General features: G+C 36.4%; 1 protein-coding gene across 8 annotated transcripts in view; it reads right to left on the bottom strand.

Moving 5' to 3' along the window:
* The window catches only part of TLK2 (tousled like kinase 2), a 124,325-nt gene that overhangs the window by 44,114 nt on the left and 53,334 nt on the right, over window positions 1-26,877 (bottom strand). For 6 of the 8 annotated variants that reach the window (XM_061392269.1, XM_061392268.1, XM_061392271.1 and 3 more), the window contains 5 exons: window positions 23,103-23,270; window positions 11,414-11,509; window positions 9,979-10,071; window positions 6,423-6,533; window positions 5,075-5,211 (listed from right to left, as the gene is read on the bottom strand). In XM_061392269.1, coding sequence (XP_061248253.1) covers window positions 5,075-5,211; window positions 6,423-6,533; window positions 9,979-10,071; window positions 11,414-11,509; window positions 23,103-23,270 — 605 coding nt within the window. The remainder of the gene's footprint in view (window positions 1-5,074; window positions 5,212-6,422; window positions 6,534-9,978; window positions 10,072-11,413; window positions 11,510-23,102; window positions 23,271-26,877) is intronic. The other 2 variants (XM_061392272.1, XM_061392274.1) reach the window with 1 other exon arrangement.

Genomic DNA, 26,877 nt, shown 5'->3' with positions numbered 1-26,877 from the left:
GTTCTGCATGCACTTCTGTGTCTGAAGGTGTATTCCTGATGTATCCGTGGAGAGAGATGTTCTCCACGTCCACCTACTCCTCTGCCGTCTTCTCTCCACAGTGCCTTTCATAGACCTGACTGGTAAAGGTTACTTCCATTTCATCAAGTTTAGGGAATGCTCACCCTTTACCACCCACAGAAAGAATATTTGTACTATCTTTTACAAAAGTATTGACGACCAGATAAATTTATGTCACTTAAATCTAAGTAACTCTAAAAAGTCATTATTGAGATTTTCCTGGTAATCTAGTAGCTAAGGCTCCGAGCTCCCAATACAGGGGGCCTGGGTTCAATCCCTGGTCAGGGAAATACAATAGATTCCACATGCCACAATGAAGAACCAGCTCAGCCAAATAAACAAACAGCAAGCCATTATTTGTCAGTTATAATAACAAGACAATCAGTCTTAGGTACCATTATCAGTTGAACTGTGCCACCCAAAAAGACGTGTTAAAGTGCTAATCCCCAGTACCTCAGATTATAACCTTTGGAAATAGGGTCACTGAAGATTTAATTAGTTAAAATAAGGTCATACTGGAGTAGGGTGGGCCCTTAACCCAATTTGACTGGTGTCCTCCTGAGAAAAGAAGACACGCAGGGGAACACCATGTGAAGCGGAGGCAGACTGAGCTATGCTGCTGCAAGCCACTGAACACTAAACAAGGATCCTCCCTAGAAGCCACAGAAGGAGCGGCCCTGCCAACACCTTGATTTAAGGTTTCTGACTTCCTAAACTGTGAGAGAATTAAATTTATGTTGTTTTAAACCACCCAGTTTATGGTATTTAGTGATGATAGCCCTAGGAAATGATTATGAAAATGAAAGTGTTAGCTGCTCAGTTCAGTTCAGTTGCTCAGTCGTGTCCGACTCTTTGCGACCCCATGAATCACAGCACGCCAGGCCTCCCTGTCCATCACCATCTCCCGAAGTTCACTCAGACTCATGTCCATCGAGTCGGTGATGCCATCTAGCCATCTCATCCTCTATCGTCCCCTTCTCCTCCTGCCCCCAATCCCTCCCAGCATCAGAGTCTTTTCCAATGAGTCAACTCTTCACGTGAGGTGGCCAAAGTATTGGAGTTTCAGCTTTAGCATCAGTCCTTCCAAAGAACACCCACGACTGATCTCCTTTAGGATGGACTGGTTGGATATCCTTGCAGTCCAAGGGACTCTCAAGAGTCTTCTCCAATGCCACAGTTCAAAAGCATCAGTTGTTCGGCGCTCAGCTTTCTTCACAGTCCAACTCTCACATCCATACATGACCACTGGAAAAACCGTAGCCTTGACTAGACGGACCTTTGTTGGCAAAGTAATGTCTCTGCTATCTCGGTTGGTCATAACTTTCCTTCCAAGGAGTAAGCGTCTTTTAATTTCATGGCTGCAATCACCATCTGCAGTGATTTTGGAGCTCCCAGAAATAAAGTCTGACACTGTTTCCCCATCTATTTCCCATGAAGTGATGGGACCAGATGCCATGATCTTAGTTTTCTGAATGTTCAACTCTTTGCCACCCCATGAACTGCAGTCCGCCAAGGTCCTCTGTCCATGGAATTCTCCATGGAAGAATACTGGAGTGGGAAGCCATTACCTTCTCCAGGGAATTGAACCCAAGTCTCCTGCATTGCAGGCAGAGTCTTTACCTTCTGAGCCACCAGGGAAGCCCAGGAAACGATTCTATGTACCCTCCATAGCAAAACTGTATCATAACTAGAACAGGTGTTAAAAAAACAAATGCACATTATTTGCAGATATTATTTTGACCAAAGTAATTTTGGTGGTGATCTACAGATAGTACCTGAATATCCCAGGTAAGAATTTTTAAAGAGTCCCAGGATTTCATGTTCTGTGTCTACTAGAAACTGGTATATACCACCCAAGGGAGAACTGATACTTATAAGATCAACAGAGTTGTCTCTCTAAATATCACATGATATCATTTATATGTGGAATTTTTTTTTTTTAATGATACAAATGAACTTATTTACAAAACAGACTCACAGACATAGAAAACAAACTTATGGCTAGCAAAGGGGAAGGATGGGGGGATAAATTTGGAATTTGAGGTTAACAGATACACACTACTATATATAAAATAGATAAACAACAAGAACCTACAATATAGCACCGGGAATTATAGTAAATATCTTGCAATAACCCACAATGGAAAAGAATTTGAAAACAAATGCATATATATAACTATAACTGAATCACTTTGCTGTACACATCTGGAATACTGTAAATCAACTATACTTTAATAAAAAAATTTTAAAAAGCTTTATCACTTATTATGGGTCATATGCCAAGAATCAGATGGTTCACATGAAATCACTTTAAAATGGAATTCTATAATTCCTTATACACCAGAATATAATCGTGGACTAGGACAATGATGTTATACAATTTCATTTACTCCCTCTGATGATCCACGTCTTAAACAGCCACAGTTTTGTATACAGGTCAAATCCCCGTATTTAATGTTGTTTATGTCAATATAAAGAAAATCTTAATAATAATTTTTTTATTGCCTTGCCATTGACTATTTGAGACTTCAAGACTTGTTTAAATAAAAAAGTTACATACTGAATAACAACAGAATTTATTGTAACTAACTTCTCAGAACTATAAAATATGTTACTTTTTCAACAAGTTCAAAATACCTTTTAGAAAAACTTACTAACCTGGTCAAAAATCATTACAAATCTTTTAGGATCTTTTTATTAGACAGCAAATCTGTTTTAGAATCTTAATAAAGATCAGTCAAAATAGAGCCAAGGTACAAACTGAGAATAAAAGAACTGTGTTGAGGCTACTGTTCAGACTATATTTGATCACTTGATTAAATTTTTAATGTCAAGAGGTTTGCTCTTTCTATAAAAATTAGTACTGCAACCTGGTGTTCAGGTACCTTACCCACCAAGTTATGTGTCATAGAGCTTCTTATACACAGATAATTATCATTTGTAAGGATATCAGCTACAGCCTTCTATAACTAAAGAACTTCAATTCTGCATTAAAATTAAGAAAGGAAATTGGTTTATTAAAGCACAATTTTAGAAGATATTATTAAAATACCTAAAATTAATAGATATTAGCCAGGGGACTTTCCTGGTGGTCCAGTGGTTAAGACTCAGCATTTTTACTGCTGAGGTTCAGTTCTTAGTCAGGGAACTAAGATCCCACAAGTTGTGCAGTGTGTCCAAAAAACAAACAAGCAAATAAAAAAAGGTATCAGCCAGAAACAGCTTCCCAAGAGGAGAGATGGATAGTCTGCAATTTATATTACTTAAAATCATCAAAAAAAATACTATCCACTTTGGAGAAACAACTCTGATTAGGGATCTCATGTAGATAATACCAAATTCTCTGGTCCGAAGGCTCTACAGCAAAGTCATCCTTTTGTACTCTAACTATATGCAATTTCCAGAACCTTCTGGGCAATAGGCTGCTTATAGAGCAAAATGATAAATACTTGCTACTATCAGCAAAAACTACAATCACATCTTAAAAGTAATTACATTTTATATCTCTAAACAAATCCACTAACCACTCAGGTTTAAGTCTTTAGACATTTTAAAAACTGCCATCTGAGGAGTAACCATTGTCATGGACTAGTAGGGGTCATTATCACATCTGGGACTCAGTGTGAGCATTAAGTGACTTTGGCCAATCATGGGGGATGTGTTTTATCTTCCGTCCCATTCTGACAAAATTGGATGGAGAGCCACTTCCAGGGCAATTTGCTCATCACGGTCAGGGTGTTGAGGAATAGACATCATGCCTCTATGCAGCAGCTGTTTATACTGCCCTAGTGCAACTCTGTTAACCTGAGCACAGAGAGCTCAGCGTGGATACCACATGTATCACACATAAAGCACAGACTATAATCCAGAGGTGGTTTCCACAAGGTTTGTTTTGTTTTAGTTTGGCCATGCCACATGGGGCGGCATGCAGGATCTTCGTTCCCCAACCAGGGATCAAACCTGAGCTCTGGCAGTGAAAGCACTGAGTCCTAACCACAAGACTGCCAAGGAATTCCCATTAACAAATTATTATTAATAATATCAGTACCTGTACTTTTCTTTCAGACAAATTTGTTATTTATGTTTCATTAGTATTCAAAAGTAGTTGTATCCTCTCCAATCAATGCCCAATATGTTATTTCACCAAGGAAAAAAAGGTAGGATAGGCAGTCTATGGAACCCTTGAACCTACAGTAAACTACAGATCAGAAGTGTGAGAGCCCATGATTAAAGATACAATGTGCCACCCACTGCAACCCAGTCTCAAACGGAAACGATCTACAAAATCAAAATAAGTAAGATACACCAAAAGGTATCGCAACTTTTAAGACTTCTTTTTTAAAGTCCTGAGCTGATATTAGCTATTTATGCAGTTGGAATTTTAGGATTTTAAATGTTAATTCCCTCCTTGGAGTAAATACTTGAAGGTTTTAAACCAAAGTTATAATAAAGTGAAGGAGGGCTCAAGATTCCAAGTTATTGACAGGCACAGGCAGTGGGACTGCTCACCAGCCTGACCGCTGGCACAATGCTCACCTTCAAGAAGGTGACTATCTCTGCTGACTGGATACTCTCCCCTTAAAGAGCCCCAGGAGCATGTCCTGTACGTTCTTCCAAGGTTTTGTTTTATACCAAACTCGGGAAATCCTTCCTTGGGTCTTTGCCTATTTCAATCTTCTGTGGACCCAGAATAAATGCTGGGAGTGGGCAGACTCCTCATGAAAACTTATTACGTAATTAAAATGATATCAAGTAAAGTCTTAGCTTTTTCTTCCTTAGTTTTGGCAATTCTGATTTTTTTAAGCTTTAAGATAGAACTTGTTTTTTATTCCTCTGATTATTTGCCATTTTTTCAGGACTTTATCTCATTCCTTACAATTCTTTACACATGTGGAGACAAAACTGAATGAAAAAAAGACTACCATTACTAAGATATTAATGACTACAACTACAAAAAAATTTAAAAATCCAAACCAACTTTCAATTCTCAACTTTATCATCACAATTCACTTACTTAATAAGGTTCTGGAAAGCATAACCATCTGTCCACTGTTCAGTAAACGAAGCCCCATGTCGGACTGTGGTAAAGTGGCCCAGTCTCAAGCGATCTTGCATGCTTTTATCTCTACATGCCATCTTCTCTTGTTTTGACTTAGGGGAAAAGGACAAATAGAAAATAATCGTATTTTCCTACAAGAACTCAGATGCAGGGCTATGTTTGTTTTTTGTACTATACTGCTCAAAGTTTAGGACAACTGGCTCAATCTACACTGATTTCAGGAAGTTCCCTAAAGCTATAAACATTTTATATAACCCATAAGCATTCTACATCAACATATACTAACATACATTTCTGTTATAAATGTGGAATTTCCCTTCTATAAAATTAATGAATTAAGAGATGAAGCAAAGTTCTCCTCAGTATCTTTGACATTAATAATTCACTTCACTTTTTATCAGTGTTCCCTGTCCCTTTAATAGCATTTCAAAGATTTCAGCAAAAAAACAAACCACTAGTCTGTCTCAAACCTCTAGCTTATAATAATTTCATTAGGAAGTACTGTCATCTTCAAACTTTTCACTGTAAGATAAATAACTACTGGAGATATGTTTTACAAATTTTAAGACATTAATTATTTATGATATATAATAAACAATTAAATATTTATTTCAATAATTATAAGAAATAATTACTAAAGGCAAATTGCAACTAATCACTTACTATTAATATAATAAAGGAGGCATCAGCCAATAATCATATACAAGTAATTGCCAACTAGTTTAAAATACAAAACACTTAATTATCACATTATTATATATATAAATTACTCTAAATACCATATCTGAAATGGACATAAAACTATTGCTAAATGTCTGTATTAATAGGATGTGCTGTGTGCTCAGTCACTCAGTCGTGCCTGCCTCTTTGCAGCCTCATAGACTATTGCCCACTAGGCTCCTTTGCCCATGGAATCTTCCAGGCAAGAATACTGAAGTAGGTTGCCATTTCCTACTCCAGGGGATCTTCCCAATCCAGGGATCAAATCTCTTGAGTCTTCTGCATTGGCATGTGGCACGTGGGGTCTTTAACACTATGGCAACCCAGTAGCCCTTTCCTAAACCCAAAAGCCCTTTGTTGGTTTTTTGTTCTTCTTTCCAAAGAAGAGACATGGATTTACATAAATGTTTCTTACCAAAGAAGCCAGGCACACCCATGCCCACATAAGACAGAGAACTAAAGCTGTGGTCAGTCCTTTCCTACTTTGAAATACTTTCATTTCAGGTAAAAAGTCAGAAGTCACAACAATGGCACACCCTAAGCATCTTGGAATACAGAGTTGAGGCCACTACTTATCACTTACCTTTTCTATAAGCAGTTTCTTGCTCATTGTCACACATCGATTTAATCGTTCTTTGTATTTCTCTAACATCTTTTGCTGTTCATCAATCTGCCGTCTCAAATCACAGTTGGCCTTCAATGGAAAAAAATTTTTTAAATTAGCTCCAAGGAAGACAGATTAATACAAAAGCAGTTTCTAGGGAGTCTGAAAAGCATTTCTTTTGTTAAATTATAAGCAAAACTGAGATTTAAAGAGGTAAGAGTAACTATGACTTTAAAAAAAGAAGGTAAATACTTTGTTCCTTGATTTTCTTTTAATAAACTTATCATTTATTAAAGATGAATTCTGCTACTAGAAGTAGGATGTTTTTCTACTGGTCATACTTTACTCCTCCCCAAAGCCAGTTACAGATAAATCCAGTACCCCACACATGCTAATACTGTCATAAAATAAAAGAAAAAATCTATCATGAATGAGATGTTTATTTAGAATTCATTTAAGTAGCACTTTTAAGCATTTATAGATTAAATACTTACAAAGGGTGAATAAGCACTACTAAAAAAACAACACATAATGTTCTTTATGTTCAATTGTTGCTCTTCTGTTCTTCCTTCCAAAGAAGAGACATGGATTTACATAAATGTTTTTTACCAGAGAAGCCAGGCACACCCATGCCCACATAAGATAGAACTAACAAACAAGCTGAATACAAGGTCTTGGTTCAAGAAAACCAGAATGTAAATACACAGTTGATTTAGCTGTGGTCAGAAGGGTGGGCTAAATACTTTGAAAAATTCAAGACTCCTACAATAACAGAGAAGCGAAGAACCACTAACCCCAGGTCAATTTTGACTTGCAACTCCTGAGTTTACTCTTGTGTTAAACAAAAGATATCTACTCTTTTGGCAAATAAATGATACTATAGCACACTCAATTTTTGAGACTTTGAAGCTTCATTTTAAAGTGACCATTGTGCAACAGTTTCCATCTCCAAGTATCTACTTTCCTCATAATTTCTTCCTATTAGTTCTTCTAAGAGAGCTCATGAGTTCCATGGACCACATTACCAAAGGCCAAGTACAAGGACATTTGGTTAAATATGTCTAATTCATACTTAAAAAATCTGCAAGCCAAAGATCATATAATGCATATATATGAAGTCCAATCTACTTTTGGAAGGTGAACATCCCTTAAAATCTATAATCAAATTTATGGAATCAATCTCTGGCAGTTTATTTTAAATTTTAAAAACTCTAAATTTTTGTGGTTTCCAACACTAATGATTTTGTGTTCAGGTTTAAAACAGCACCTGACTAGCAGGTCCTGATGCAGCCTTACCCAAACATCTAACTAAAATGGAAAAACTCAATCAATGGTCCAAGCCTGTCTGAAAGGAGACAAAAAGAGTAGTGGTTATTCCCCTGTCCCTCCAAATCAGAAACACAAGCTCTCATCAATTTGAAAAAATGGCATCTCTCCTTTGTGTCTTCTTTTCTGACATAACCATTCCATTGGCACTGTTCTAGATCCAAAGAAAGACTACAATCTTCAGAAAACAAAGGATTAGAAAGACGGGAGTGGCAAAGAGGACATACCGTTTTCTGGGAAATAAAACCATATTTTTAAAACTCCCCAAAATAATCCTAAGTTAGGGTCAGTTTTTTACATACTCCATCTTCTCAATCTTAAGAAAATCAGATGATGAAGGAAGAAGACAAGCCCATGATCCTTTTTTAGCTCAGCAGAGCTACCCTGGACAAAAATCTTAATTTTTTGGTTTAGATTAGACAATTAGACTAGGATTTCTATAAACACACAATATCTAATTATAAACCTTGGCAATTCAATGAGTACCCAAGTGAAAAGAAGAGACGTTAAGAGCAACACCAAGCAAGTATACATGCTAACAACGAAAGATGGAAAATAGGTACTGAGTTTAAACACGGCTCTTCTCACTGAAGGATGGAGAAAAGCAAACTAAGAAACAAAACCACCAGGCCTAAGGAAAAATGTTTCTGAATAGAAAAGGGAACATCAGCTTGAAAACAATAAAAACATTGGAGATTAAAATGTTAGCCAATTTTATTTACAAATTGGTAGTATTTATGTATAGATGCATTCATGTACAGGGACTTCGATGGCGGTCCAACAGTTAAGACTTCATGCCTCCACTACGTGGGAATCCCTGACCAGGTAACTGCATCCTGTATGCTGCGTGATGTGGCCAAAAAATAAAAATAAATAAACAATTTCTTTAAAAAATTTTATAAATGCTATAAATAGATCAAAAATTACTATAGTAAATATACCAAATGTTTTAATTGCAGTTAATGGAATTATGGGTGTCATTTTATTTTATTTTTTTTACTATTTTTACTATTCTCTAAATTTATTATAAAGAGTATGTATTGCTTTTTACAATAAGAAAACAATAAACCTTAAAATATTTTTTAAAGGGTCAGTCAATATGCCAAACTGTATATTAAAAATTATTTCAGAAAATATCATGGTATTACTGTATAGCACAAGGAACTCTACTCAATATTCTGCAATAAGCTATATGAGAAAAGAATCTTAAAAAGAATGAATATATGTATAACTGAATTACTTTGCTATACACCTGAAACATAACAATGTAAATCAACCATACTCCAATAAAATAAAAAATTTTTTTAAAAATCATTGTATATTTTCTAGAGGTATATTTTAAACTCCATAGAGCTACTTTTAAAGTTTCTCTTGTGAGCACAAAACACTTTAGACGAATAGGTTATAAAAGATATAAAATGCAAAACCAGGACTGCAAAGTACTTGTGAAATAGTTTTTAAAATTCAAATACACATATATGTGGAATCTAGAAAAATGGTAGAGATGAACCTATTTCCAGAGCAGGAACAGAGACACAGACGTGGAGAACGGACATGTGGATGGGGGGGTGGGGCGTGGGGGGTGAGGAGGAGAATGGGAGGGTGAGACAAACTGAGAGCCTGGGATTGACACATACACACTACCATGGGTAAAACAGACTGCTAATGGGAGGCTGCTGTAAGCACAGGACGCTCAGCTTGGTGTGCTGTGATGACCAAGAGGGGTGGGATGGGGGGTGGGAGGGAGGTCCAAGAGGGAAGGGATATATGTATGCATATAGCTGACTCACTTCATTGTACAGCAGAAACTAATACAGTATAGCAATTATATTCCAATAAAAAAATCAATAAAATTTTTTAAAATTCAAAGACATTAAAAAAAAATTTCCCTGAAATGGGAAAACAACACTCTATATACATATTCTCACAGCTTCAACTCTCCACAGATATAGTCCTCTAGTATATATTTAAATACTAAAATTCTACAATTAAGATGTCCAATGTAAAGGTACCATTTGGAATATAGTTTGATCCTTGTTACCTACTCAGATTCCCTCAGATCAAAGGAAAATATCCAAATGTCTACATTTTAACTTTATTATTTGGTTACAGTAATTATCTCCATGATATGCACGTAATTCACACATATAAATATAGATAAATCAATCACTGCTTGTTATAAAATCTCGTATGACATTTTAATACTTACTCTTAATAAATCATCTATTCTTCCTTCCTTCTTCTCTAAATCAGAATTCTTACTGTTTTCTAGTGCAGATATTTTTTCTATTGTGAGGTCAGACTACAGGGATAAGCAGAAAACAAACTCAGGATTAGTCTCAAAATATTACATGTCATCACATTTTTCTCATTACTTTTCTGAAAAAAAGCACTTGATGACACAACTAGCCTGGAATCACATGGCTCAAGAAATTAAATCTGCCTTTCTCATCTCATTCTTTAAGCATTACGTTCTGCTATACTTGTCCTTCAAAAATATATTAACTCTGGAATAAAATATATGAATTCTCAAAATACTGTGCACTGAACAGTACAGAAACATACTCTCTAGAAATGAAACTAACTGAATAGAAAAGGTCATCAGAGGAGAAAGAACCCAACTCTCTAAAGAACAAACATGCCACCTAGTGGAAACAGAGAGACCAGAAGAAGAGAGATGAATGCTCAACTACCGAAGTCTATTCAACTATTCAAAAGTTTAATTCAAATAAAATTAAAATCTGCTCCTGAGGGCTGTTTAGCTCTTGTGACTTAAGAAATTCTCCTAGATTGCCAGGCATCCTGTCTTGAAGGTAACAAGGTACCAACAGGCTTCAAGAAAACAAGGTATAATATTTGGTGAGCTCAACACAACAAAATGGAGGATATATCCACTATCCTTTTCGCAGATATTATTTTTGAATATTCACAACATTCCCTAAATTAAGGAGTTTCTGAAGACTGTTTAAGGAAGAATTATGTTGGTGTGCCACGTGTTAAAGAAGTTTAAAACAACAAGGTTTTACTGTGTATCACACAGAACTATATTCAATAGTTTGTAATAAACCATAATGGAAAAAGAATCAGAAAAAAAAAGAATACAGACACATACATACATATACGTATAACCAATCACTTTGCTATGCATGTGAAATTAACACAACATTCTAAATCAACGGTATTTCAATAAAAAAGATTCCCTGCCGCCTACCGTAAGTACTGTGCCAACAAGTGTTTTGTAGACACTAAGATGATGATAATCAACCACATTTTATAGATAATTTGAACTGAAGAAAAATGAGGCCCCAAAAGATAAAGCATAAGTTGCAGAGCTAGAACCTGAATCAGGGCCCTGAGTTCTCCAAAACAAGTGCTTTCTTCCTTGATCCCATGCTGCAATAGAATCATCTCTGTCCATAATCTTTCTGAATACATCAGCAAGGCAAAGGAACACCTCAAAAAGTTAAAAGCACCTTCCAAAAGACTTGAAATATTCATAATGCAAGTTCTGAATACAACACACACAAATAAGTGAGATGAAGTCAGAGAAATAAAGGGAGAGAGAAGACCCAGATTTTACACGTAGTGTCAGCATTTACTCCGAAGCAGTTCCTTCCCTCTCTCTTTATCAACCACTGACCTACCTGGGTCTGTCTGTGCTGGATGGAGATCTGTTTTTGGGAGCTGCAGGAATGCTCTGTGTTGCCAGATCCCGTAGATGAGGGACTGTTTTGCTGAGCCTGGAATAAAGGTGTACCACCAATCACAAGAAGTTTTCCATCTTTCTCCATGAGCATTTATATGGATACAAACGATTACATAAAACAAATACTTCCTGATGAAAACCAAGACTCAGGGCCATGGAGCCAAGACCAAAGTATACACAATTCAAATGAAAAGTAAGGGCTTGACAAGGTGGCTTAGATCATTTTACTGTAAATAGTTTAAAACACCAAATGCTTATTTTTTAAATATGGAAATTAAGTATGTAAATGTCCTTTTCATGGTACAATTGATGCTTGAAAAACACACGGGTTAAGGGCGCTGACCATCCACCCTCCTCCCCCCACCATGCAGTCAAAAATCCACAGGTAACTTTACAGGTGGCCCCCTGGATCCATAGTTCTAAATCTGCTGATTAAACCAGTCTCGAATGGTGTAACACATAGTATGGATCTATTAAAAAAAATTCCACATCAAAGTGGACCTGAGCAGTCAGTCCAAACCCACACGTCTTAACAGTCAACCGTAAACGTGCTTTCGCAGGACAGGCTGGTGAAGCACTCAAGCACCAGGGACGCCCATGACTCAGGCAGAGAGGACTGGAAACTTCTATTCAGAAGCACATCCGAGACCCTCAAACTCTGCCCAGGAACACACAGTGGGCCAAAAATTTTGGCCGATTTACAATATCATCACTTGTTTACTGTGACATTTTACACATAAATAATGGGGCATTCTAAGGCACTTTCAAATTTAGAAGGTTTAGGACTTAATATAATTCAACTGTTCAAGACTATGCAATCATTATACAGATGGTCACCAACTTAACAACGGTTCCACTTAACAAGTTTTCAACTCTATGATGGTGCGAAAGCAATAAGTTCAGTAGAAACGGTACTTCAAATTTTGAATTTTGACCTTTTCCTGGATTAGTAACATGTGACACAGTACTCTCTCATGATGCCACACAGCAGCAGCAGGCCACAGCTCCCAGTCAGCCACAGAGTCATGAAGGTAAACAACCAGATACACTGAGAGCCATACACCCAGACACCCATATTGATTTTTACTTTCAGTATTCAATAAATTACATGAGATTCACCACTATATTATAAAATAGACTTTGTGTTAGGTGATTGCAGGCTAATATACATGTTCTGAGCACATTTAAGGCAAGCAAGGTTGAGCTATGATATATTCAATAGCTGAGGTATATTAAATGTATTTTTATTTACAAGTGGTATTTTCAACTCATGACCTGTTTATTAGGACCTAATCCCATCATAAGTCAAGGAAGACCTTTACTCCAAAGAGTCCTTTTAAAAACAAAATTGCACTCAACATAGTACAACCTATCATAATACATAATTAGACATAATTACAAAATACTGGATATTCTGGGGATTATGGGCTAATGGAAATATCATCTCATCAGAGAATACAGTGTTTCGAATAATGTAAGTTTCATCTGATACTTCCTAATTATTCCTTTATTTCTTTATTCGTTAACATTAAAACAATGTATAACCATCACCTATTGAGCAATTACTGCCATGATCACCAGTAGTCCTTCAGTTCAGTCGCTCAGTCATGTCCGACTCTTTGCGACCCCATGAATGCCAGACCTCTCTGTCCTTCACCAACTCCGGGAGTTTACCCAAACTCATGTCCATTGAGTTGGTGATACCATCCAACCATCTCATCCTCTGTTGTCCCTTTCTCCTCCTGCCCTCAATCTTTACCTGCATCAGGGTCTTTTCAAATGAGTCAACTCTTTGCATCAGGTGGCCAAAGTATTAGAGTTGCAGCTTCAACATCAGTCCTTTCAATGAACACCCAGGACTGATTTCCTTTAAGATGGACTGGCTGGATCTCCTTGCAGCCCAAGGGACTCTCAAGAGTCTTCTCCAACACCACAGTTCAAAAGCATCAATTCTTCGGTGCTTAGCTTTCTTTATAGTCCAACTCTCACAACCATATGTGACTACTGGAAAAACCATAGCCTTGACTGGATGGACCTTTGTTGGCAAAGTAATGTCTCTGCGTTTTAATATGCTGTTGAGGTTGGTCATAACTTTCCTCCCAAGGAGTACACGTCTTTCAATTTCATGGCTTCAGTCACCATCTGCAGTGATTTTGGAGCCCCCAAAAATAAAGTCTGACACTGTTTCCACTGTTTCCCCATCTATTTTCCATGAAGTGACGGGACCGGATGCCATGATCTTAGTTTTCTGAATGTTGAGTTTTAAGTCAACTTTTTCACTCTCCTCTTTCACTTTCATCAAGAGGCTCTTTAGTTCTTCTTCACTTTCTGCCATAAGGGTGGTGTCATCTGCATATCTGAAGTTTTGATATTTCTCCTGGTGATCTTGATTCCAGCTTGTGCTTCCTCTAGCCCAGCGTTTCTCATGATGTACTCTGCATATAAGTTAAATAAGCAGGGTGACAATATACAGCCTTGATGCACTCCTTGTCCTATTTGGAACCAGTCTGTTGTTCCATGTCCAGTTCTAACTGTTGCTTCCTGACTTGCAAACAGATTTCTCAAGAGGCATGTCAGGTGGTGTGGTATTCCCATCTCTTTAAGAATTTTCCACAGTTTGCAGTGGTCCATACAGTCAAAGGCTTTGGCATAGTCAATAAAGCATAAATAGATGTTTTTCTGGAACTCTCTTGCTTTTTTGATGATCCAGTGGATGTTGGCAATTTGATCCTTGGTTCCTCTGCCTTTTCTAAAACCAGCTTGAACATCTGGAAGTTCATGGTTCACATATTGTTGAAGCCTGGCTTGGAGAATTTTGAGCACTACTTTACTAGCGTGTGAGATGAGTGCAATTGTGCGGTAGTTTGAGCATTCTTTGGCATTGCCTTTCTTTGGGATTGGAATGAAAACTGACCTTGTCCAGTCCTGTGGCCACTGCTGCATTTTCCAAATTTGCTGGCATATCGAGTACAGCATTTTCACAGCATCATCTTCTAGGATCCAAAACAGCTCAACTGGAATTCCATCACCTTTACTAGCTTTGTTCATAGTGATGCTTCCTAAGGCCCACTTGACTTCACATTCCAGGATGTCTGGCTCTAGGTGAGTGATCACACCATTATGATTATCTGGGTTGTGAAGCTCTTTTTTGTACAGTTCTGTGTATTCTTGCTACCTCTTCTTAATAGCTTCTGCCTCTGTTAGGTCCATATCATTTCTGTCCTTTATTGAGCCCATCTTTGCATGAAATGTTCCCTTGGTATCTTTAGTTTTCTTGAAGAGATCTCCAGTCTCTCCCATTCTATTGTTTTCCTCAGTTTCTTTGCATTGATTGCTGAGGAAGGCTTTCTTATGTCTCCTTGCTATTCTTTGGAACTCTGCATTCAGATGGGTATATCTATCCTTTTCTCCTTTGCTTTTTGCATCTCTTCTTTTCACAGCTATCTGTAAGCCCTCTTCATACAGCCATTTTGCTTTTTGCATTTCTTTTTCTTGGGGATGGTCTTGATCTCTGCCTCCTGTATAAGGTCATGAACACTGTCCATATGAACAATGTCCATAGTTCTTCAGGCACTCTGTCTAGTCCCTTAAATCTATTTCTCACTTCCACTGTATAATTGTAAGGGATTTGATTTAGGTCATAACTGAATGGTCTAGTGGTTTTCCCTACTTTCTTCAATTTAAGTCTGAATTTGGCAAAAAGGAGTTCATGATCTAAGCCACAGTCAGCTCCTGGTCTTGTTTTTGCTGACTGTATAGAGTTTCTCCATCTTTGGCTGCAAAGAATATAATCAATCTGATTTCAGTATTGACCACCTGGTGGTGTCCATGTGTAGAGTCTTCTCTTGTATTGTTGGAAGAAGGTGTTTGCTATGACCAGTGCGTTCTCTTGGCAAAACTCTATTAGCCTTTGCCCTGCTTCGTTCTGTAGTCCAAGGTCAAATTTGCCTATTACTCCAGGTGTTTCTTAACTTCCTACTTTTGCATTCCAGTCTCCTATAATGAAAAGGACATCTTTTTTGGGTGTTAGTTCTAAAAGGTCTTGTAGGTCTTCATAGAACCATTCAACTTCAGCTTCTTCAGCATTACTGGTCAGGGCATAGACTTGGATTACTTTACAAAACCCTATAAGGAGGTGCTGCTATTTCCATTTATAGATAAAGAAAATGCAAATCCGAGATATTAAGTACCTACATGGGGTCACAGAGCTAGTCAGTGGGGGAATAAGAATTGAGGGCTATCTGCATCCACAGTAACCAATCTCTATGAGCACAGTACACTGACTCTCACATCGGCCATTATGGGTACTGCTGTGAACAGGCCACAAGCAAGCTAAGCACTTCATACACACAACTTAACTGAAGGCTCACACAGTCTTGTAAGGTAGGCGATAATATCATCTCCATTTTTATTTATTCACTCATCAAGTACTCACTGAAACATCCTCATCTAAGTATCATGTTAGATGCTCGGGACGCAATGGCCAAGAAAAACAGAAACAAAACCTAAAGGCCCAGTCATCACTCTGCCTTATAAAACTCATAAACCAAGAGAAGATGTATAAAACACTGGATAAATACTTGTTGATAGAAACTGTTAAACAATCATATAAATACAAAACTGCAATTAAGGATATGTGCTATAAGCATACACAACAAGGTACCTAACCTAACTTAATGAATTGAGGGTGAATTCCTTGATAAAATAATATCAGAGTTAAAATTTGAAGGAAATAAGCAGTCAAAGAGAAGAGACGATAGGGTCATTCCAGGTTCTCACATTCCATACAAGAACCCAAGTGGAAGAGAGAGAACTGTTGTTGGGATCAAAAAGTAAAAAATGAGGAGTCAGTCTCAAAGAGATAAAACAATGTACACAGCCTGTATGTCAGAGCAGTGATTAGAGCCAGGTTTAGGAGAGTCTAAATAATTGATAATGTTCCCTATTCTTCCTACAATGTGGCAAACCTAACCTCGTCTTATTGATGAAGGGTTATGATTGTAAAACTCACATACTATACTGCACTATGATATAACCATTATCTCTTTCAGTTATCATTAGATTGCTTTTAAAATCCTATCCTTTTAAAATCTATCTCTAAATAAACATTACTGAGCTGCTTTTATAATAAACACCAACAAGAATCACATGACAGGCTAAAAGGCTCTTTCTATGAACTTCTAGATTTTGGTATATGGGTTTTTTATTTTTTTTAATGCTTTTTCCTTTTTTAACATGTGCTCATTTCTACGTTTTCTTTCAGCAAACAAAGGGTACTAGAATGTCATTCAAGGAGACGTTTCCAAATTAAAGCTCTCTGTAAAAATGTACATATAAATAGCCCGTGATAAGTAAAACTGCAGAAAGTTAACTAAGTCAGTGGGACAGAAGTAAGGAGGTAGCAAATCCTTATGAAAATGAAAATAATACTTACAAAAGATAGGAGAACTACAAAAATATAAGGACCTACTGTGACAAGTGAATCCATGAAAATACTCCATGAAAATTCTTATCATTCATTCGGTATTAATTATGAACCTCTGTGCCTGGTCCTGTGTTAAACACTAGAAATGCAACACTGGAAAACAAAGAGAGCTTAGTCTCCTGAGTCCACAGTTACAGGATCATGTTCTCAAGAAATGAGAAGCTGATGGCCTTGCTAAGCAGACCATTGTAGTTGTAAATTTAGTCCAACCCTTACTCGGCAAAACATCCTTCCCAGACTTCCGTGTTCTTCATTCCAATTACAGAAGTAGTATTGGCTTCTAATTCATAATTACAGGCTAGATTTCCCAAAGTCCTACTGATACTTGGAAGGTTTTCTTTCTAAATGAAACCCTAATAGCATTAAGAAACAAAGGAGAATTAAGAATCAGAAATTTTTAAAAACTTTAAATTTTAAGAAACATTCAAAAGCATTTGGGATCAGACTGATAAAGTAAAATAAATTCACAGCTGGAAATACCAGCAGTAAAACAGGCTGGTTCTTTTCAAGGGAACTCCTCCAAAGCCCCACACTGAGATTTACCTTTACCAGGACTGACCCATGGAACAATTATCAGACATTTAAAACCTGTATAGTCCAACAAGGTCCCCTCTTGATCTCTCCCTTGCATAGTGAGAGCCATGGATACTACTGCTTCTGAACCAAGGGTAAAGCACAAGAATTGGTCTCTTAAATTAAAAAAACAAACATGTAAATATTTAAAATGAAAAAATGAGTGAGTCCAGGGGGAGGGGCTTCTGCTATGAATATTGTGTCCTAAGGAAAATAGCAAAGAATACAACTGACAGAACAGAGGACTACGTGGAATACACCGCTAAGAGTTAAAGAGTTACCTAGCAAAACAACGCCCTCCTTATTTCCATGTTTGTAAAGGAGCTGGTTTTTCTGCTGAAAGCTGACCAGATGCTTACACAGGGATAACACACACACACACACACACCAATGGAGGGCTATTTGGGAAGCGGTACAATGCCACTGCAGAGAAAAATCCATGCCAATAACCTATGCTAAATCACTCTAATAGTACTGCATTCAACTAAAGCAAGATACATTTTTCAAGAAAACCAACAGCACAAAGTGGAGATCCAACATGAAAAAACAAAACCTGATCCAAGAGAAAACAGAGAATTCAATAAAAACAACTTTAAAAATAAAATATGTTCAGAGAGGGTTAAAAGGATACTACAGTAAAGAACTTGAAAAATAAATGTGACAAGATAAGAGTATCAATATTCTAAAAAGTGAATAGATGAACTAAGTAACAAAATGCATAGAACTGAACACAGAAAATCTGAAAGACAATGTCAAGAAAATCTCCCAGAGGAAGAAACAAAGTCAAGCAGCATGAAAGAAAAGTTAAGAAACAAGAACAGGAAGAGGCTTCAAAACTATCTAACAGGCTTTTAGGAGGAAAAGAGCAGAGGGAAAGAAAAATCTAAGAATAGTAAAATAAAGCTTCTCTGAGGTAAAAGGTTTTTTAAGACTAAAAAAAGGCTATGACATGACAAGGACAAGACAAATAGTGGACAGACCTCAAGAATAAAAAGATACCATACGATCATCTCAACAGATATAGAGAAAGCATCGAATACCCTTTCATGATGAACTCAATGAACTCAGAAGGGAACTTTTTCAACACCAAAAAAGGCCATCTCTGAAAAACATTTGCAATAACATGAAAAAGAATAAACTCTTAGAAATAATTTGAACAGAACAAGGGCAAAATCTATACACCAAAAATTCCGAATTTTATTACTAATAAAAAGAAATTAAAGATACCTAAATAAATGGAAAGATATCTCATATTCATGGACTGGAAAACAATATTTTTATGAAGTCAATACCCCCAAATTAGTCTGCAGAGTCAGCACAACTGCTATAAATTTCATCTGGTCTGTTTACAGAAACTGAAAAGCTGATCCTAAAATTCATATGGAAATACAAGGGATCCCACAGCCAAAAAAAAATCTGCAAACTACATTTTTAAAAATTAAAGCATTTAAGAACATCTTATATAATGTTAAAAGATGTAGCTTTTGAGGAAGTAACAGACCTCATATATATATTAAAAAAAACCTTTTAGACCTTGACAACTATAACTGCCTCATTCAGTCTAAACGAATTCAGTGACTAGGATTGTTTTCTTCTCAGTGAATCCAATAAAATCACGCGGTTTTACGGTGCACAATAATGAAACAACCATAATATTGTAAATACTCCTTAAATGTTGTCAATTTTTAGAATAATTTATAAAGCAGAAACAATTCAATTATAGTTAAAATAACAAACTAAATATCACAATGTAATAATAACTAAAAAGCTGAAAGATGAAAAAGGAAGCTGGGTATGTTAAACATCTCTCAATGGGGAATGTTGATTACATAAAAGATAATTTGAAGTTAAAATGGTATTCAGTACAAAATCTAAAACAAACTCTTAACAGTGGTTATCTCATGAATACAAAGGAAAGAATTTTACTCTTCTATATCACTTCAATTATTCGTAGATCATGCACATATACTACTTTTACAATTTAGAAAACTATATGTTTATAATGTTGAAAATCAAATTTCTTATGTTGAAATTCATAAAATTATGTACCAATATGATTTTAAACGGGCTTCTCTTGTGGCTCAGCTGGTAAAGAATCTGCCTGCAATGCGGGAGACCTGGATTCGATCCCTAGGTTGGGAAGAACCCCTGGAGAAGGGAAAGACTACCCACTCCAGTATTCTGGCCTAGAGAATGCCATGGACGTCCATGGGATCAAACATTCAAAGGATCAGACTCATAATATTCTGCCACCTATTTTTACTTATCAGTATTGATCTATAGGTCTTTCATTGCCAATACATATACCTACTTTTTTTTTTATGAGGGCAATACTACCCTAAATTAATCTGCAGAGTCAGCACAATTGCTACAAATTCCATCTGGTCTGGTTTACAGAAATTGAAAAGCTGATCCTAAAATTCATATGGAAATGCAAGGGATCCCATGGCCAAAAAAAGTCTACAAACTACATAAAAGTCTATCTCACTTCATTGGTCAACTGTAGAGCATCCCATTGTATATACATACTATATTTTATCTAACTAGTCCCTATATGAAAGATGCCTTCATTAATTCATACAACATATAATTAAACTGCCTCTATATGAGAGCAGATCCTGTTCCAGTGTTGGCGGTGCAGAAGTGAACAAAGTGAAGTCCTTGACCTGATGCAGCTTACATTGCAGTGGAAGGGAGTTAGGATGGGGGTACAGAGTGAGACAAGTAAATTATAACAGGTAAGCTAGTGATAAGGCTAAGAAGAAAAATTAGGGCACAGCAGCTACATAATGTTTGGGGGGAGCAGGAAGGAGTGCTATCTTATACAATACAGCCTTTCTAATAGGCTGTAGACTTAAGCAGAGACTAGAGAGAACCAAGGGGACAAGGCAAGGTGATATCTAGAGGAAGAATGTTAATATAAAGGCCCTGAGGTGACAGACACCAGGTAGTATTTGAAGAAGAAAGGCAGCCAGTGAGGATGGAACTTGGTGAGGGAGGGAGGCAGTAGTAACAGATGTCAAAGTGGTGGGAAACAGGCCATGCAAGGCATTATGTGCCATTATGAACACTTGTGAGCAGGGGAGTGGCATGCCTGGACTTAAGCTCCAATGGGATCACTCTGATCTGCTGAGAACAAAGGCAGAAGCTGACAGTTCAGTTAGGAGGCTACCACCATGATCTCAGTGGGAGACGAGATTTGAGTGGTCATCGTTAGGGCAGGAGAAGTGGCAGGATTCTGAATATATTTTGAAGGTAGAATCAGTAGACTTGCTGATGGATTCAGAATTAGGATATAAAATAAAGAGATAAGACTAGAATGACTCCAGGATTTTTGAACAATTGTAAGCCGAGAGCTGAAAATTACTGAGATGTGGAAGAAATGGGGTTTGGAATGGGGCAACAAAGTGAAGAATTCAGCTCTGGTCGTGTTAAATTTGATATGCCTATTAGACACAGACAACTGACTACATAGATCTGGAATTCAGGGAAGGGCTCTGGGCTGGAGATGTAAATTTGGAAGTCTTCTGAGTATAGGTGATAACTGAAAGTAAGAAACTAAATGAGATTCTCCTTACTGAAAGATGGTATGTATGTAAGAGGACTGAAGACTGAGCCCTGGGGCACTCCAACATTTGGAGATCCAGGAAATGAAGAAGCATCAAAAAGTCAGAAGCAAAGAAAAGACCATGTGCTTAAAGAAGAAGGGACTGATCAACTGCAGCTAATGAATTATATTGAATAAGTTCTGAGAACTGATTGCCGGACTTAGCAACGTGGAGGTAATAGGTATTCTTGTTAGAAGTTCCTCTGAAACACTGTGGAAGGACACTGCTTTCAGATTTTTGCAATTTATAAACAATACAATAAACATCTTTGTGTAGTTCATGGGAATGGAATTTTGGGACCCAAGGATATGTAAACTTAACACTGAGATACACTGCCAACCTGTCCAAATGACTGTACCAATTTATACATACACATAGCACTGTATGTGTATCTAAGCCACTACCTGCACCAAGAATCACACCAAATTTACTTGTCCTTGTCAATTTGATAAGTTATTTTATTTTGCATTTCTCTATGGCTGAAGTTAACCAGTTTTCACATTGTTAGACATTTGTCCTTTTTTTCCCATTAAAACTACCTGTTCATAGCCTTTGCCTTTTATTTTTTTTAAAGGAAACTGCTTGTCTCTATTAACCAACATTTGTTATATATTTGCTAACTTTTTTGCTTTTCTCCTTTTTTATCTAAGTTTATACTCCAGTTGGAACTGCAGGGAAGCAAAGAGAAACAGAACTATACCAAAGCTTCTAGGACTTTGGTTTTTATACTATTTCCATGTTCCTTCTTCAGATGTGATTACCATATTACTCCTCTATAAGAAAGTATTCCAAAGCAGAGAGATGTTGGGCCATTATGGTGGCAGTGGAGACGGTGAGAGATGGTCAGATTCTAGATATAAGTATGTTTTCTGATAGATTAGATGTAGAATATGAAGAAAAAAGGAAGCATTAAAGATAAAGCCACATGTATTAGTTCTCTACTGCTCAGCAATAAATCACCCCCAAACTTAAAGAACTCTGAGGTAATACATGGGTACTGTTTTAAGCTGAGGAAGGAAAGAATGGGAGAAGGAAGGAAGGGCAGAAGTGATTCAAATAATACACAATGATCCCTATCTAATCATTTTTATTATTTTTATCTCCTTTCCTTAAGACACCCACCATTTCATGGCCTTTTTTAATACAATCATATGTGGGTTAATCCCAGAGGTTATAGAGATTTATTTGCTCAGAAACCATGGAGCAAATAAGGAGGAAACAGATTACTGGAGAAAATGAACCAGAAAGAGAGAAAGAAACGTTGATCAATGGTAATGTCAGCTCTGAAGGAGGCCCCTAAAAATGGAGGGACAGGGCGATGGGGCTTTCTGTTGCTTTACTGTGTCACTGAAAACAAACAGGTACTTGGCAGGGTAAAGAAACCAAGAAAAGCAACAACTTTTAAGTCAAACTGCATTATAATTTGGCAAATAAAAAAATGGGGTCAAACATTTATAATAATCAAATTCCTGTTCTTCAAGGAAGAAGAAAGAAGTAAGGTGAAAGGAACAAACAGGTAGCCAAATAGTCTTGGAAAAGCAACTGTGCTAATACTCTGAAGAAATGAGAGAAAGCAAGCATGCAGGCTGTCCAGATACCATAGAGGGGAAAATGACTAGTAAGCATACCTATCCCCATACTAATATTTTACTAACTTGACTATTAACTTCAAACAAGTGATGGTTGGAGTCTGGAGATTTTATTTTTAATTGTAATGGAATTTAATCTGTATTTTCTGTTCTTTGTCAACCTAAGGTTGTGTTTTCCATCCCACAGGAAACTCAGACTTTGATAAAGCAGTCTCTCGCAGCACCTTGAGCCAAGCGGGGCTGAGCACAAGCACACACCTTTAGAGGTAACACAGAGTTAGAAATCATCATCTCTCTACCAAAATCCTTACTCAAACTCCATCTCGGCTCCAGGAAAACAAGGATGTGCATAAACGCAGCCTCAGTACTCACTGAGACAAAAGTGAAGCAGAGGCCAGCTCCCCTCTGTGCCAGCTGCTCTGTGTCGAGCCGAGGTTTTGCCAGCATCACTGACATAAGCGTTGGCAGGGCAGACTGCTCCTCTGACACCTCCTTTGTAGCGCTGCCATCTAAACCATAGAGAGGCTGTTCTACTCGCCGCTGGAAAACATGAAAGAAAACACACAAATTACATGACAAAGAAAACATCTGATACTGCCAAAACATGCAACAGATTAAAACACAGTTATCAGATACAAGAAGGACTTTAAAAAAAAAACCCTCTGAAAACAAATATGGAGAGTACAGTAACATTATCACTGGATTATGACCTATCTTAGTACATTTTAATGGTTCTATATTTACAGAACTCTGAATTTGCAGGTTACTTTGTAGAGTTCAACAAACAACTTCATTATACCCTCAATTCTACAAGGAAATGCTATTTCTAACCTCTAGGTTAATAAAGATTAAGGCATTGGCCCCTACTTACTTCACTCTCTATTCTATTCTATTATCATATTATACCCATATGCAAAATATAAAATAAATACAAACAAAAGAATAATATACCACAATTATGTATGGCTTATTCTAGAAATGCAAGGATAGTTCATTATTCCATCTACTAATGTAATTCACTACATTAATGTTGGTGTGGGAGGGCAGAGAATCAAGATTCTTTCCTTTAGATGCAAAAAGATTTGCACATTGTTGGGCAATACTTAAAAAAAAAAAACCCTGTAAGTATCCATTTATAATTCAACAGAGTATTTTTTCAGAAATAAACATAACTATAATTAATGGTGCTATACTTGAGATACCTTCATTAAAATTAGGAACTAGACAGGGGTTAACACATTAATATCACAGTCATTCAACATTATCATAGAATTTTTAGCCAAAGTGATAAGGAAAACAATATGAGGTATAAACACTGGAAAATATCAAACATTAGAAAGTGTCAATTTTGGATGATATAACTATTCACAAAGGAAACCAAACAAATCAACTGAAAAACAACAAATAAGAGTTCAGTAAGATGGCCAAGTAGAAAATAAATACACAAAAATCAATAACTTCCCCATATATCAACAACTTGATTATAATCAGAACAAGTAGCATCAGAAGAAAAATCAGATTCAAAATTATCTATAAAATACTTACAAGGAAACAATATGCAGATTACATGTAAAACAAAAACTATAATTCACTGACAAATATAAAAGATGACCAACGTTAAATGGCAAAATACTGTGCTTCTGAGTTCACATTTTATATATGTCAAACTTCTCTAAAAGCCAGTGCTCAGGGCTTTTTGTGTATTATTGTTTCTATTTTTGCAAGAAAGGGTGTTGTGGTAGCATAGCGATTGATCATCTAGATTCTCCTCTGCTCTTTGGGGAGACTGTTTCTATGGATTTTCATATTTTAGTTCTGAGGTCCACTTGGAAAAATCATCAAAATTAGCCATGTAATTTTTGATAAAGTGTACCAGGGAAACCTGACCAGCTATTAAAACTTACTGCAAAGCAACACTGGCCTCTCTGGTAGCTCAGTGTTTAAGAATCCACCTGCCAGTGCAGGAGACAACCCTGGCTTGGGATGATCCCCTGGAGAAGGAAATGACAACACACTCCCATGGACATAGGAGAGCCTGGTGGGCTCCAGTCCAATGGGGTTGCAGAGAGTTGGACATGACTTAACGACTAAATAGCAATAACAAAGCAACAATAAACCAAATAAGCATAATCCTGGTAAAGGAACAAGCAGACTAATCAGTGGCACGGAAAAATCAGAAAAAGACCCATATAAAATGGATGTGTAATGTGTGATTATACTGCATTTCTAATTAGTGGGAATTTTATTACAAAGATGATACGATATGTACACAGATATTAGAAAAAAGGAAAAGTACATTACTTCCTTATAGTATACATAAAAATTATAAGAAAATATACAAATGCTATTATGACTTTCTAGTGGTGAGGGTTTTTTAAACATGACATTAAAAACACAAACCATATAGGAACATCTAAGAATAAGACAAAACTAGTAATAAGTCATGAAGAGAAAAACACTGATAAATCTGATCACTTCTAATTTTTTGACTTCTGAATGGTGAAAGTGGACATAAACAAGTTAAAAAACAAATTATAAAGAGGCAGAAAATATTCACACTATAAGTGACAATGAGCTAACAATCTTAATAAATAATGTGTTCCTACCCATCAGCAAGACAAAGCAAATGCTCGAATAAATAGGCAAAGGAACTGAATAAGCATTAAAAGAGAAATCCAAAAGGCCACTAAACATATGAAAAGATATGTAATATCACTGATGAAGAAATGCAACATAAAACAAGGTATTTTTCTCACTAGCAAAGACTATAATGTAAAATTCAGTATTAGAAGGATAGGAAGAAATTGGGACTCTCAAACTGCTGATGACCTGCTAGCAATTATGTGATGATATTTCATTTTATTTATTTTAAATTGATGCATAGTTGATTTATAATGCTATGTTAGTTTCAGGTATACAGAAAAGTGATTCAGTTATATATACGTAACTGAACACATATTTTCTTTCTCAGATTCTTTTCCCTTATAAGTTATTATAAAATATGAACACAGTTGCCTGTTCTATACAGTAAGTCCTTGTTGGTTATTATTTTATATATAGCAGTGTGTATATTAATATGTTAATTCCAAATTCCTAATTTATACATCTACCCTTTCCCCTTTATAACCATAAGTTTGTTTTCTATGTCTGTGGGTCTATTTCTATTTTATAAATAAGTTTATTTGTATCATTTTTAAAGATTCCAATATAAGTGATATTATATGATATCTGCCTTTCTCTGTCTGGCTTGCTTCATTTAATACGATAATCTCTAGTCCATTCGTGTTGCTGCAAATGGCACTGTTTCGTTCTTTTTAATGGCTGAGTAATATTCCAGTGTGTGGGTGTATGTGTGTACTGGACACCACATCTTCTTTATCCATTCATGTGATGACATTTTAAAGTGTGCATATTCTTTGACTTGGGAACTAACCTTTGGAAATTTATCCAAAGGAAACAAATGCATAAGCACAGATGTATACACAAGGATATTCATTACAGCATTACTTAGAGAATACAAAATATTTAAGTCAGTCTATTGTCTAAATAAATTTATACAATGGAAATGAGGAAATCTGCTATATGAACATACATGTATACATATATGCCCACTAAACTCTTTGATAATAGCTCTTGTGGAAAGGACTGTATATTTTACCACTTCTGAATTATTGGACTTTCATAATCAGCATGTATCCCTTTATCAGGGAAAACTAACATTTTTACTTTAGAAAATATAAGTAAAACAGACTAATCAAAGTGATCTGGAAAAAAGAATTTTTTTTTTTAAATCTATGAGTAAAAGCCACAACTCCTTAAAAACAACACTCCTACCTCACCCAATAAATTTAAATGCAGACTCCAGAATACCTGTAATACTTAACAACAATAATCTCACTACCTGGCACACTGTTATCATTGAAGCTACAATATTAAAACAAATAATTCTGTCATACATTCAATAATTATTTGCCAAGGGCTTAAAAGATCTTTAAATATCTCTGGAAATATAGCAGGTTGGGATGTTTGTACCAACATTCCCTTAGAAAACAACTATAAAGACAGGACAAAATGTTTTTTTAAAAAGATATTAAAAGCACTGAAAAGCTGTCAAAATAGTAGGGATTTGTCATGGCAAAACCTAATG

This window comes from Bos javanicus, chromosome 19, assembly GCF_032452875.1.
Source record: "Bos javanicus breed banteng chromosome 19, ARS-OSU_banteng_1.0, whole genome shotgun sequence".
In the NCBI taxonomy this organism is placed as follows: Eukaryota; Metazoa; Chordata; class Mammalia; order Artiodactyla; family Bovidae; genus Bos; species Bos javanicus.
This window is presented reverse-complemented; position numbering and strand designations above follow the sequence as displayed.